Source organism: Stegodyphus dumicola, chromosome X1, assembly GCF_044657685.1.
Source record: "Stegodyphus dumicola isolate Sdum_Otavi_A_Nest chromosome X1, ASM4465768v1".
Lineage (NCBI taxonomy): Eukaryota > Metazoa > Arthropoda > Arachnida > Araneae > Eresidae > Stegodyphus > Stegodyphus dumicola.
In genome coordinates, this window is record NC_140780.1 from 101,686,761 (window position 1) to 101,702,463 (window position 15,703).

General features: G+C 33.1%; 1 protein-coding gene across 2 annotated transcripts in view; it reads left to right on the plus strand.

Moving 5' to 3' along the window:
- Window positions 1–15,703, plus strand: part of LOC118188027 (chorion peroxidase-like) — a 240,501-nt gene that overhangs the window by 84,443 nt on the left and 140,355 nt on the right. For both annotated transcript variants that reach the window (XM_035358359.2, XM_035358360.2), the window contains exon 2: window positions 10,394–10,576. In XM_035358359.2, coding sequence (XP_035214250.1) covers window positions 10,394–10,576 — 183 coding nt within the window. The remainder of the gene's footprint in view (window positions 1–10,393; window positions 10,577–15,703) is intronic.

Genomic DNA, 15,703 nt, shown 5'->3' on the forward strand with positions numbered 1-15,703 from the left:
GCATCTGCAATGCTCTCGCGGGGATTCGAAATCCGGACCTCCGAGTACGCATCAGACGTATTTCCAATTACGCCACGAAGGCACGCGGAAAGCAGGGAGAAAATACCTTCTAAGCTTAAATACTAATTTCATTGCAAAATCCACTAGAAATCATATTTTCTATTTTAAATTTTTTACAATTTTTTCTATTTAAAATTTTTTATTGAATGAGATTATATTTACATGAGAAAGATTGCTGTTCTTTCTCATGTAAATATAATCTCATTTTAATAAAACTTAGTCATACTGATTTGCTATTTCCCTCTCCTCTTCTCATTCTATCCAAGTTTCCTGAAGTGTATCTTTTCAAAGTATTGATGAATTTCAATTCAGAAATGTTCTTTAACGAGCGTTTTATCTTCTGTATCAGAAGTAGGTTATTGTAAATAACAACATCACCGGAGAGAGACGCAAATCATAACGGTCATAATGTTAGTCAGATACAATGACAAGAACACAAAGCCACTTGAACAATTAACATCGTTCATGATTTGTGGTTCTTATCTTAACACAATGTATACTTGATAACACATCAGCATGAGGAATCTGTCGTTCCGGTTTTTAATAAATTATTTGCGGAAGCTCTTGGTAGAGAGATTGTTTAGCAGATAATAAACATTCGCCCTTTGTTTTCACTAACAATGACTTTCACTCATTCTCGATTTAGTGCTAACTTCTCTTTTAATGTTTTATGAAGACAGAAAGAAAATTACCGATTAAACTTGAAATAACCAAAAGAGCTTCCTTTCCCAATTTTGCAGTCTTACAGAATCTGAAGATCTCCACTTATCTGGTTCAGTTATAGTATGGCATCAGAATATTCTTTTATCAATTAGTGGCATAATTTAAAATTTTTTAGTGTCAATGATGTTTCACTGACTACCCATGTAATTTTACTCGTTCTTTTTCTACCGCATCCCTAGATTTGTTTTTTAGATTAGACATTCTCCAATGTTCAGTAATGCTTTATGGAAGGATTTTTATGTTTCGTAGTCGTGTTTATCTGTTAAAAATGTAATTCATTTGTTTCTTTCCCATGCTAAACTAAAGATATGATTATCAGGCAAAAAAATTTTTATCCTTCGTAATTTTTTAAATAAAAATAAAAATTTACTAATTTAATAGTAATACTTATTTTAACTAATTATGTTCCTTTACTTTGCCGGTTCTGATTTCCTATGTAAAAATTTCCAATATAGAAGATTAACGCGAAGAAGACTGGTAAACGCTAGGAACAGAGGCAAAATAGGTGCGTTAACTGTTTGTGTTATTTAAGTTGCTCTGAAGTGAGCTGCATATTCACAAAGTCTACAGATCATTTCTACTACGGTCTGCTCTCATTGGATGAAACATCTGCTTGTCGGTCATATTTGAAATGGCGAGTTATCGCCTGGTAGGCTTGGTAATTAACGCCAAACAAACCTTCCAGGCTTTCAGTACAGTGAGGAGAAACAGCGTTTATTTCATTCGATAATTTTTTATTTTACAAATGAAAGCTAAAGAGAATTGTGTGGAATATATTTTAAATAACCTACTGATCTTATTAATAGTTTATTTGTATTTGAATTTAAACTGTTAAAAGTACGATAATTGTTTTGCAAGAAAAAAGGTTTACAATCAATATTTACAATCAATCAATTCATTAAACATTTAAGGGCATCGGATACATATTCTTTTAATCTAAATTATGAAAGTAAGTATAACTAAAATTATATTTTATGCCATTATTCTCTGTTTCTATAGAAATGCTTTTCGGGATCTTGGTGCATAATCTTGCTACTGGTACCTGCTGCAAAGAGTACAAACCAGTAAATAAAAATAAGAAAAATGATCATTAACAAGAATAGAGAAAATGAAAGTGTTAAATTTTTAACACCGCACCCGAAGGCGAAAAGACCAATAATGACAAAGTCATTCAATAAAGTGAGGATAAAAATAAATCCCTCCAGAGCAGAGTTCGTGAAAGTCTCGAGCGGGGATAGAACCAGCGATCTAGAAGACCGAGAAATTTGTCGATCTTCGTTACCCTTGAGCTGCGGTTTCACCATTGGCTTTCGCACACTTTTTGGTACACGAAGCTGATATAGAAATAGTATAGGCGATGAAGCAAAAAGTACAAGATTCTGTAATCCTACGTTTCCTGTTTTAATCAATCGGAGCAAACAGTAGAAGAAACAGTCTCTAGGCTTTGCGAATATGCAAGTGAGCTATTAATGGGATGGCTTATGCTTCTCTGCCAATTATGTTTTAGTGAATTCTTCTAATGGCTCACTGCCAATTATGTTTGAGTGATCTCTTCTAATGGTAAATGATAATTTCTGAATTTGTAAATGATTTTTGATAATCAGGTGTATTCGTTCCAGGCACTTGTATTCAAGTGAACTGATTTGTTGCTTTAGAACTCTCACGATTTTTTATGTTACATTAGAGCTTTCAACTGCACCTTATGATTGAAACATAGCGTAGTTGCACATTGACCTCTAAGGCGCAACTTCTATTAATAGCCCTGCTAAGTTTTATAAGCCACAAGCCTTAGTTTTACGGTTTAGATTAGCTATTATCTAAGTTGCGTTACAGTTCAATTAATACCTAAGCAAGAACTAGCATACTTAACATATAACCTTACATATAGTATTTGAGTGAATAAAAGGCTATTTTAACCCTTCTTTGGACCTATATTTTATAGATGTAAGAAGACCAGCGAATAGTCGCTATACCTTTCACTAAAGTTCTAGTAGCCAAGGACACGTAAATTAACTAGAACTTTATAATATATCATGGCTAATGATAAGATAAGAATAACTTTGTTAGAATGATTTCTACAAGCCAACAGATGTTTTGAAACCAGGAAATATGAGAAGTCAATCACAACCTCATTGGGATTCGAACTATGGATCTTCATATTCCTGCTTATGCAACGAGAGTACGCATGGGGAGCACGCAAGCAGTAATTCCTTATTTTCTTCCCCACTTAAAGAGCGACAGTCGACCAAATTCACGCGGTGACGCATTAATGTCCCCTACATTTCAATTCAAGCGCCACTGTACAGACCAATAGAGGTTTCGAAACCGAGAAACATTAGAAATTACATGGTCTTTTGCCGGGGTTCAAACGACGGATATTTTTATTCCTTAACTGAACTTGCTAACCATTTACCTATGAAAGCACGCACGAAAAAGACCATTAAAGGCCTATAAATTAATTATAAAATACAAAGTAAATTATAGAATTTTTATACTCGTATTTTGTACATAGATCAAGAAGAGATATGACCAGTTTTAATCAATTTTCTGTCCTGTCTCACACTGATGAGACATGTTTGCTATGATGTGCTAAGAAAACAGCACTTATCGCCCATCTTTTAAAAAACACTTTTACATATTTCAGTAAAGTATGGCTTATCAGAGAATAGGATGATTCCTTGTCTTGGAAGTGCAGAGCATTATATGGAAATTTAGTTTTAAATAAAAATACGCATAGGAAAAGCCGGGAAATTGCCCATACAATCAATCCGGTTTATTTGGAAGCGAATATTGACAACTTACAAGTGTTCAGTGGCTTTAATCATTGGCAACTAAGCGGAAATTCATAAATCAATTTAGTTGTTGCATTTTGTTAAAAGATATAAGATTAAAGATTTGCATGATAAACATAATCATGTAAGAAATATTCTTTTCGTATTAAATCAAATGAAAGAGGTAATTAGAGTCAACAGAAAATGTGCGTGAATTATAAATACTTTTATGAAAGAAGAAAAAACACAAAAAATTAAAGTAAAATTTAAAACTTATTTTATAAAGCTATCTATCAAAGTAATTTATTTTCTCATAAAATGAGAAAAAAAAACAGTTATCATTATCCAATCTCTTATAAAAATATGCTTCTGATATGTATATGCTCAGTATGAAAAATATGCTTCTGATATTCAAATAATAGGTGAAGTCATCCAAAAAAGTCGTTTTGCTCTAAGTTCACCTTGCTGTGAATTTCTGACGTTCAGTTTTGATTTCAGTGTAACGAACCCAAACAGTGTTCCACCATCCATGATGTCGAAGTGTCATTCAAATTAATCCGAAATATCTATCAAGCAGAGAGATGAAAGCTCTTTAGATGCAAGATAAATAATTATCTATATTGCACGATGACTGAAAGTTTCAAGACAGATTGTCTCTTTTCCCTGGACTCTGAAACTGTTACTAAGAAGGCAGGCAAGGTAGGAGGTAAAAATAATTGCTTCTCAGTTTCGGATATTTTCCCCCCTAACAATAAGAACTTGCTGGTTAAGAAGCTGCGATTAGAGGTGGAAGCCGTCATTGGAGATATTATATCTCAGCAACTACGTACAGAAGTTTAATAAGAAAGATATTTGTGCCAGAAATGCAATAGTTTGTGTTTCACTAACGTTACAATAAAGAAGTTAGTGCCAGTCCAATTTCATACAGAGAACATATTAGCCGAAGCCCATCAGCAATGGCTCTATATTCACTTTCATGATCGCCTTAGGTTCAATTTGACATCTGATTCTTAAAGCTTTGACATCAGAATGGAGAGCGCAAAGAAAAATATTCCCACCATCATAAAGGAATGTGATTGCTGTTGCAGTGAAGATGTGATGGCTTATAGAAGAACGGTCAGCTGACGTGTTCTCTTGCACATGATATATTTCTGCTTAGAGATACCCAGATAGAAATGTACAACTCTCAGTAAGGTTTTTTAGAGGTGTGAAATATCTGCCTTTGTTTTCACGGATGTTAACGTGCATGCACATCAAGCAAAATATTTAATGCATTTCTCCGAAACAATGAAAAATCTCCTAACTTGAATTATATGCAGAACTAGTGGATCAGCCTTGGAAAAGCTACTGAATAGTGAAATTTCCTCTCCGAAATTTCAATGCTTTGATTTTAAGAATGGAGGAATAGAACTTAGTTCCCTAAACTCTAATTAATCATCTTAATGAAAGCATGAAATCACGTTGCGCTGTATTTGTACGAGTAAGGGAAGATTACAAGTCCTATTACCGCACAAAGTGTCCAGTATAATAATCTTTTATGTCGTAGGCATTCATGTGAGATTTTTTAATTTATATTTAATAAATGATGTATATCGCGGCCCCAAAACTTTATTAAATTTTATTCAGAATTTTTTAGAAGTCAGTATTTTTGTGCATGTGAAGCCAGTTTTGCACATAAGTGTAGTTTACAAAATGACTAGTATAAGGGAGGCTTTTAGGATCCGAATGTCTACGCTGTACCGAGTAGTAAAAATATAAGAAATACATTTTTATACGTGTAGGAATAGCATTTAATGACAGGAATCCTTCTCATGTTCGAATTAGTCAAAATAATAACAGTTGTAATAATAGCAGAAAAGTGTCCGCCCTCATATGACTAAAATTATTCTGAGATGTCAGAAACTAAAAATTTTGCAGTGTAAACAAATATGTCGCAAGATGGCTATACCTGTTAAGTTTTTGAATGCGAATCTTCCTAAAAGATCCCTTTTTTACGTTCTATAAACATCAAGTTAGAGCTAGCGGTTTTAAATAACCATTGTTAAAAATTCTAAAATTAGATGTTTTGTATTTACTGAAATTCGGTGAGGATATATCTCCAAAACCTATTCATCTTGGATTTTGGATGAAATTGACTAATGACATATAATTTTCAACGAAATGTTTCAGGACAATTTTGCTTATTGCCGAGCTTATCCTTTCCTACCTGAGAGAAAATATTTTTGTAAGATAAGAAACAACTTTGTAGAACAACACTCTTCGTAAAGAAACTGCGTAAAAATTTAACTTCTAAGTATTTTAAATGATTTAATAAAAGATGTAACGCAACCAAAATTATTAAAATCTGAATGTTTTACTCATTACTTAAACTGGAGCCATGACTAAGTGAATTAATATTTCAAGATCTCTTTAAGCATGCAATCGTTTTTAAATATTGTATATTCGTGGCAAACAACCTTCTTCTTCTTCTTCTTCTTCTTGAAGCTTGGCTTCCCTTTGGCGCCTTATGCTCCAACTCAACAAACAACCTTTGGCCTGCAAAACAGTTGTAATTCGCCTTGGCATGGATGCCACAAGCTCTTGGTAATTGATTAGAGACTTGTACCAAATGTCTAAGTAGTGGACATGAAAAGTCTAGATATTCTCCCGTATAAAAAGTAAAATAAAAATAAATAATGAGATATAAAAAAAGCTCTGGAGCCCTTTTTGTTCTGGCTAGCATCAATATTTACGTCAGAAACCGAAGTACCGCCGCAATTTAAGCTTTGCACCAATTACCTAATGACCGTCCTTAGGCTTCTTTTGCCATACTTCATTTTTCTGAACTTACTCTCATCCACTTTAAAAATCACTCCTTTACCACGAATAGGAACATTATCATTTATCACAGTCGTCATACACACTTCTCTGCAAAACATAAACGAATCAATAACAACATGCTCATGCACTTTCGCTTCTTGAATCGCAGATACATTTCCCATTTTCAAAAACCAACACCTTGTAATTCCAAAATATCACATATACTCAATAAGCTATGACTAAGCCATGAACCTTTTCTTATACTCCTACAAACATCATGCGCATTGCGCATTCACTTTTCCTTGCTTTCTACATTGCCATTCAAACTACTTCCCTTTCTCTGACAGAAACGCATATTATCACCACATTTCAAACAAATAAAGAAAGTAGCAATCAAACCAACTTTCATACACCGTTCAGTCATGTCAAGTTTCCTTTGAACTTCCAATAAAGTAATAAATGTAGATGTACATTCACTCACCTCTCTCAGCATCATGGATAGATCCATAGCAACTGGTTATCTAACAAAATATATGCAGAAAAAATAGCAAAAACATACAGGGAAAAAAATCCACTAGATTGATAACCACCACATAAGAACACTCAAACGGCAACTGAATTTACTGTTCAAATTAACAAGCAAAAATTCCAAAAAATCATCTGCTTGGAAATTTGTTTTTAACTGAAGGTATATTTTTGAAAGTATAAATTATCGTTTGCTACTTGACAATTTTGTTTTCATGCGAAATGGCACTTTTAAAGAAGAATGGATGGAAAGCTACGTTTGTGCTCTTTCTGAAGAAATTTTTTCATACTTAATTATTAAAAAACACTGTGAAAGCCATGGTTTTTCAATATCTAAAGCTATGATAGGTAATATTGTCAACAAGAAATTTAAAAAAAATCTGACAGCTTTCAGATTTTACACTAAGCCGAAAGAGACTTTCTTTTAATGTTTTGTCTGTTACCTTTATTTATTAAATATCATGTTCATCACACTTAAATCATAAAATTCAGTTACACAGCGATATCGCAATACAATTTTAAAATGAGCATATCTTAAGAATTTCCGATACACAAGCTCATTGCACTAGAGATAATTTTTTTTTTCGTACAGCGTTGCTATTGCTCGCTTTTAAATAATTTTGTTAATCAAAAATTCATTAAAGTTTTACCAAATATGAAATAGAAAATAAAAAAATTTCAAAATTTTAAATAAGTCTATGGGGATAAGGTAATCAATGACATGAAGGAGCATAAAAACCATATGCAAAAAATGTGCTTAACGCTAGATATTATTCCTTTACACTATCAGGTTCGATGTTCCGCCTTACTTTCTTTGGGAACATGCAAGGACTTGACTCGGAACAGGGAGCTTACTAAAGCTATGTTCAATAAATGTGGGAAGTAGACAAGATACACAGGAAGGGTACACGAAACCCTTTATTTTTCACTCTTTACAATAATTTCCGTACTTCGGAATACAGAGACCAACTACTTGTGGTCTGAACGTAAGAATATAAAAATATTTAACTAAACTCTAACTTAACTTTTGAATAATAAACAAGGGCCTACGTGGAAGATTGGCCTTATATTAACAGGAAGCCGTATATAGTACAGAGAACTGTTAACACTACAATACGTTTAAAAATTATCACGAGGATTAAACCTCTGGCCTGGAAGTCAACCAGCAACTGTGTAAAACTGCTAAGGTAAGCGGCCTGCTCCGACTAACTCCTTCCTCTCTCTCGCTTGGCAAAAAGCCACAACTTAAGTACTTGGCGTTCGCCAGACAAATTTGCATAAATAAGTTAAAGCTTTTAATTCTGGCCGGAAGTAGAAAATAAGAAGTGATAGTAAAGATTTAAAATAAAAATAAACGTTAGTAAAACTTAAGATCCTTACAACACACCTAAAAGCAAATGGACTCCGACGTAGAATATGTAGTAAATTACGACAAAATAAAATAACCATTCTGAAATTTTTGAACATTAATACAATTCTATTTACAAATTAGACACACCTACAATAACATAAAAAACTCTACTCATCTGCGTCTTGAGAATATATCTGGAATCTTTTCCTAAACTTGAAAATTAACTTTCGCAAACTCAGCAAACCTTATTTTCTAAAAGCAGCAAACTGAAATAATTCCCTAATATAACGTAGCGGATTTCATTTCGTATGTCACGCAACAAACCCAGAACTCATATACCCAGAACTATAACGCAATGTTAAAAAATTTAAATTAAATTTAGAACGAGATCAGCTTCCGTAAAATTCTGTAACCATACAAATTGGCAACTCTCGCATGTACGTGGAAGACACAACTGAAGATAAAGAAAGCACAATGCGTTTACCAGTTATACGATAATTTATAAGGTTACGTGAGCAGTTTCTATGATTTTATTCTGTAGGGTTCTGCTATGTCCAGAATAGTATGTCAATGTCCTGCAGATCCTATACGGGACTAAGAAGCGAGTAATCGCCTTAGTCTAAAGTAGATGACTTAGTCGTAAGAAAGTTATTTAACTCTTAAATGAACAGAAGGCACAACTTGTACAACATGCGAATCTCTGCTACTTGCGAGTACTTAAAATAGCATAAGATGAAGTTAATTTCAATGTAGGTAACGTAGTTTGAGACTACACACAGAATTACTTACGCTGGCTCAAGATAATTAACAGCCTGTATTCTAGAAGTCGGCCAGCAATATACTAAACCCGGAATAAAACTTTGGAAGAGCTGGCCATAGTGCGTAGCTGCAATGCGAGGCTGCCGGAAGCTCTAACTATAAAACATTTAAACGCTCCACTTAAGTACACAACAACTACTTTGCATTCTGGTAAGGATTACGGAAAGAAAAAGTTAAAGAAGAAGTAAAGGTAAAACGAAGAAGCAAATGTTCAAATCATAATTACTGGTTAATTAACATAAAATCCTACAATTCAATGAATTGTGCCATTTTAATTATTGCACGAAATGTGTAGGAAACTAACAGCTTTTAAATACAACTAATGCTTTAACAGATCTTGATTTCTAATGCATATAAAATTAATGACGACATTTTAATGACATTTTTCAAGTACAATGTTAAATTAATTTACGTATAGATAATTTTATTTTATTCTACATTGAAAATTTAAATTTAAAATTTTAAAATCCTGCTTACTTTTCCAGTTATATTTCGTAATTCATAAAATTCTAGTTTTCAATTATTATTTATAAAGCTTATACTTTCTAGTATAAACGTAGTATCTTTCTAGTGTATTCTTTAACGTAGCTCTTCTTTTTTCAATTATAACTGTTATGAGGTATAATACTGTTATTATGCACTCTTGATAACTATTATTAGGGATATTCTTCCTCTTTTCCACATGGCTTCGAGGTGTAACTTGAAGCACGCTCAACGCGTATTCGGGAGACCCAAAGTTCGAGAGCCGGCGAGGACAATGCTGATTTCCTCCCTTTTCCGACTTCAAAAAATTCAAAAAGTTTCCACAAGTGTTCCCCGAACTAAACAGAAGACAAGACCGACAGAATCACCACCATTAGGTCCCCTAATATACAATCGTTCTTTAAAAGAGGAAGTATATAAGGTACCTGCTCATTCTTTTCCGCATATCTTCGTGATGTAACTGGAAACACGTTCGACGCCAATTCGGGAGGTCCGGAGTTCGGATACCGGCAAGGTCATTGTGGATTTCTTCCATTTCCTGACTTCGGAAAAACTCTAAAGAATGATTCTACACTGTAATTAACGATTTAATGCATAATTTTTTGTTGCTGTCAATTCTGCTGCAATTTCCCCTTGTCCACTCTGCTAAATTACATTTCCTACGTTGGTCACTTAAAACTGTCTGGTAAAAGGATTCTAGATAAAGTTCAGATGATGAATTTTTGCATTTTAAATTTATATCAATCTCATTTTCTTTGTTATTAAATCAGAAATGGCACAAAAACAAATCAGAAGTTTTGAGTTGAATTTTCAAAGCCGATATAATTTTCTTTAGTATTAAGATTTAACTTTCTCCCCTTAGATACCTGATGGTTACGGCAACGCTGCTGACCATCGGTCAGCCAGTATCGTATTCCAACCCGCGACCAACGCCTCTAAATCCAAGTTATTCTGCTGACTGTGCCCTCATTGTTATGTCTGAACACAAACGACGATCAGATACTTCACTAAAGGAAATCCGATATTTTGCCAATTTTATTCCTAGGTAAGTACATACTTTTAGTCAGCCATTAAATTCCTTTTCAAATTTTGCTTTGTTCTTACACTTAGTAGAGTCCCTCTAAAATTTCGAAACAGCCAATTAACTGTTTTCGTACTTAAATGAGCATTTTAACAGTGTTTTTCTTAGTAGTATTGATCTGAATAAGAAATTAATCTTATCTTGCTTGGCTGACCTTAAGCCTGGCACGCATTCGTCGGAATGGGTTAAGCATGCCACACCAAAGGCTGTCCGAGCAAGCTATTAACTATTAAAATAAAAGGAACACATTAAAGACTTTAATTACTAAAAACCAGCTTACAAACTTCTATTATGAAAAGTCCTGTTGGTTACTTCAGATTTATACTCTACATAATTTTTAAATTTTAATTTCTTGTGCTCAAGATCAGAAAAGATGCGTGTGCCATTCTAACAGTGTGCGTGCGTCTATAACATGTTCATTAATTTTATGAATATTTTAAATATAAAACTGGTTCAAATTTCCGCAGAATGTAAATCTTGGGCTTCGAGATTCTTGTGTTCTTATCTAAGACAAACTATGCTCAAAATTTCGTGGCTCACCACTGAAATATTCAAAAATTTATCATTTTTAGTAACATAGATTTAACTTGCAGTACAACCATTTCAATAAGGCATTTTCATGAGAAAAATTTAATAACACTGCCCTCCAGATGTCTATATCTTCCCTCATAAGTAACTAATACTTAAATTTGTACATACTAGGTGCTAATTCTCAAACTTCGCCAACTTTTATGAAAGTTGTGAAGTAATTGACTGAAATATTTTCTACTTTTTTATATTTTGGTGCTCATATTCAAAATTGTAGACGCCAACAGTGGCCGAATGGTTGAAACCGCTGAATACTGGTAGTTCGATATGGATTCGATCCCAGGCAAACAGGCTGGCTGCAGGGTTAATTTTCGTCATTTTCCCTATGGGTGACGTGGATATGAGACAGGTTTCATTAAAAAGCCCCCCCCCGAAGGGGCGTCTTTACACTTAGGCAGCAATGTCCCTTGGGTGTTTTGCCTTATTCGAATAACCACAATCTGTACAGAGTTGTCCATATAATCTATATAGTATTTATCTACCGCTCTATATACACTACCGTTATACTGATATGGGTACATTTTACAGCTACGAGAATTCAAAAATTCAAGTACAGATTTATTATATGCCTGTGTATTTAATCCGGGAGCTAAATGTTTCTTTGAAGACTCAACCTATATAAGCATAAGCTTTAAAATTATTCATTACCTTTTTCAGTATGCAAATGATTGCACAGGTTTTATGTTTTTAGCAAAAGAAAAACTGGTTTTCAGTACTCTGCTTTTAGGAATTAAAATTTAATAATTTTAAATTTAAATAAGTAATGCTGCTCGGCATTTACCTTCATATACATGTCAGATTGTAAAACCTGGATCCAAGATAAATATAAATCAAATCCAGAACTTTTCTTTTTGTTTGGTTTTTGTCGTTTATAAAGCCTCTATCACCTAATACCAACTTTGTGCTCCTACAAATTCCTGTGTTATCACATTGCAATGCCATACACCTGTGCAAACTGAGCTTTACATTTTCGAACACATTTTTTGTTGTTATAATAAAGAAGCCTCACATTTTTAACATTTAAAAGTTGGGATTAACAAAATGAGAATCAGCGAAGTTCCGCATTTGTAAGAATAAGGGTATATGTCCTAACAGAGATTCTATATTTCTGTTTTAGCGTTTGTCAGTTCCGATGCTCTAATGCTTTTCGTTTTGCTAAATTTAGTGCATATGAATATTTTCTATATATGAAACTAGATATTATAACATTATAATTAAAAATTTCCATATTTTAATCTAAGTAATTTTTGACTATTGTTGAATGTTAACGGTTTCTGCAAGAATCTTATATGAACCAACAAGATAAAAAACCAGCTTGAATCTTTATTGAAGTTTCAGGCAAAAATAATATAAGGTAGTTTCTCCCTCCTTTCTTCATGCCTTCGTGGTGTAACGGCAGCACATTTGGCGCGTATTCGAGAGATCCAGGCTCGAGTCCCAGCATTGTTTATTTTTCATCTCCTGCTTCAAAATAACCTACTGACTCTACAACAATCCTATCAAATAGTTGAATACATATAACCGAAACGCTTGGCGTAATGTTTCTTAATGTAAGAAAGACTGCTGTATGTTTAGTCCTTAAAGAGCAAAGTCACTAACGGTAAAAAATTTACAACTTCGAATTTCAAAAGGCGCAACGAAATTGTAAATTCGTTTAACGAACCAGTTTACACTCACTAAAATAATAGAATACTTAAACATTAAGCACTAAAATGACTGATTACTTAAATAAAATTGAAAAACCAGATTGAAAACGGATTACGAGGCGAAGTAGAAAGGGAACATACTGAAAAAAAAAATCGTTTTAAGAGATTTTAGATTCCCGAAAATACGTTTCTAGAAACCGCCAAATCTTTGAAAAGATCCGTTGTATCAGTAAATTTGAACAGCAATATTTTTAGTTCTGCTCATACTATTTACAGAATTCAAACATATATTTGAATTTCGAAAGCCACAAAGAAATAAAATTATTAAGCATATAAATGCGCAGTTACTATCCAGAAATTAAAAATTATGCTAAACATATAAGACATGTACTCAAAATTACAATAAAATAAGGCCTAAATAATAATAATACTAAATAAGTGAAAATAAATATAAGATGAACAAAATCAATAAATGCAACTACACAATAAAATATAAATAAATAAAGCGCAAATATTTAAATAAGTCTTTAATACTATTTTTAAACATTTTGTGGGGTTTATCAAGATAGTTTCCCCAATCTGAATGCATAAATATGCAATATCTACATAAAGGAAACAATTCTACTTTACAACAAACTGTGCGAAATACTTTTGCATTTGTTATTTATGAAGATCAATAGGAGAATATAGCTGTTCAATATAAGATACTAGATACATGCTCTGTTTCTCCATCCGAGCTTCTGAGCTTAAATCTTGCCGTTAAATAAATACAAAACTCTTGTGGTAAGAATGACACGTTTAAATATCTTATTTGGACAAATTCACTTTCTTCTCTCCTTCTTCTACTTGATACACTATCGACTGAAAAACTGGTGGAGGAAATTGACTCTATATCAGCGGTTCTCAACCTTTTGACTAATGCGTGCCATCTAAACAAAAATTGAAAACCTTTAGTGCCACCACTACAAAGTACTACTACCACCACCACTCTTGAACAAAGCTTTCAGATCGCAAAAATTTACGAGTGTTAGAGGAAAAACTCAATCAGGATGTTGGGATTTTAATTTTTGAATTTAATAGTTAAAAATATCCTGCTTCTTTGCCGTACCACCTATTTTTCTCTTGCGTACCACCGGTTGAGAAACCCTGCTTTATATTACTTGGGATTGGATAAACTGCAGATATTCATTTTACCTACGCGTTCGAGGCCACAGTGCTATTCTCGGCTGACCATTTATCTAAACAAGTGACTTTTTGTGATATTGATTTAATGTTGTCTACTCCCAAGGCTTATTGAAAGCATGTGGCTTGGGAGAAAACTGTGGTTGATTGGGAAATTGAATATCTTGCTTCTTCGAAGGCCCAGTGGACAAATAGATTTTTCACAAGTGTTCAACGTCTTAAGTGTAAGAAGCATTTTCAAACGGATTATAAACTTACTCAGGTTTTGACCTGTCATGGGAATTTTGGAATTTATTTACTTCGTTCCCATATTGTAATTAGTGGACTTTGTGCTTGAGGTGATGCTGTGAAAGATGTGGAGCATATTTTACATTGTAGGTTGCATGCGAGTGCCAGAAATACATTTAATGGAAGTTCAGGGTAGCTCTCTATTTATTGACTTCCTGTTTTCTATGAACTTGTTACGAGTTCCGAAGCCTTTGCAGACTTGCGCGACTTTATTTGGTATTTGAACTTTTAATATTATTATTCATATGATTGGACTTTAATCCTTTGTGTCGTTGTATTATTTTGCCTACTGTCTATGTATGATTACATTATGTATTAATACTCGTATATTGTATTGTTGATGCATCATTTTTCCTTTGTATCAATTTCATTTTTAAGTATTACTTCATTTTTATTGTTATTATATTATTATGAAGTCGGTTTATTTTCTTTTATAAGAATATTGACATAGTTTAGTTATTCATAGTATATTTTAGTATTTTTATTATAGTACGAGTAGTATTTGTATTTTTATATTTTTCTTTGCTCTTTCCAGACTTAGTTATTATGTTTTTATTGTTGAATTGTATCTCCTTGTATTATGAGTTATTTACTTACATCTATTAACCTCGTGGAATACTTCGTAGAGCACGAGGAGTTTCGTATTTTCTATCTTAATTTTAAAAAATCTATACTTCTTATGTAACTATTTTTTTCTTGTTAATCTCCATTAAGACTCTTAAGTAACGTGCGCCATAGTTTGTATTTCCTTCGAAGATTTTAGTTAACTTGACTGAGATAAGTATTTTAGTCTCTGGGAGAGTAAGATTTATATTTGTCAGTTTTCGAAATTGTCGGAACATTTCTGATGAAGAAGACCAGCAAATTTAGCAAGAAGTTAGAGCCTAACGTAAAGGTGAAAGCAGGAGAGCAACTATTGTCATTCCACGTCCGTTTTATCAGAACAAGATGAGATTTTTAAGGCCACTTTCAAAGCAATGATTGAATGGCCGTGCTTGGAAGAATACTGAGAAAATAAGTTTAAAACAGAACACCAATACTTCCGATTTATATTGCAGACTATATTGTGATGATATCAATTTCGGATATTTTGAATTTATTCCTGCTTGGAAGTCATGCCGAAAATTATAATTAATGCAAATGTACATTCTAGGCACGTTTGGCAATCACATCCTGAAACATATGGATATGTTGGCTAAGAATAAAAGTTAAAATAGGTATCATATTTATTAACTTGTAAAATTTCAGGTATTATGCACAGATTTTATGTTTACCCCAACTTAAATTTTACTGAAGTTTGGATTAATAATAGGAAATAGCTCTGGAATTTAGACCATTCTGGGATGCTATCAATAGTTATTCCATTGATGTTTCTGGACTCAACCCA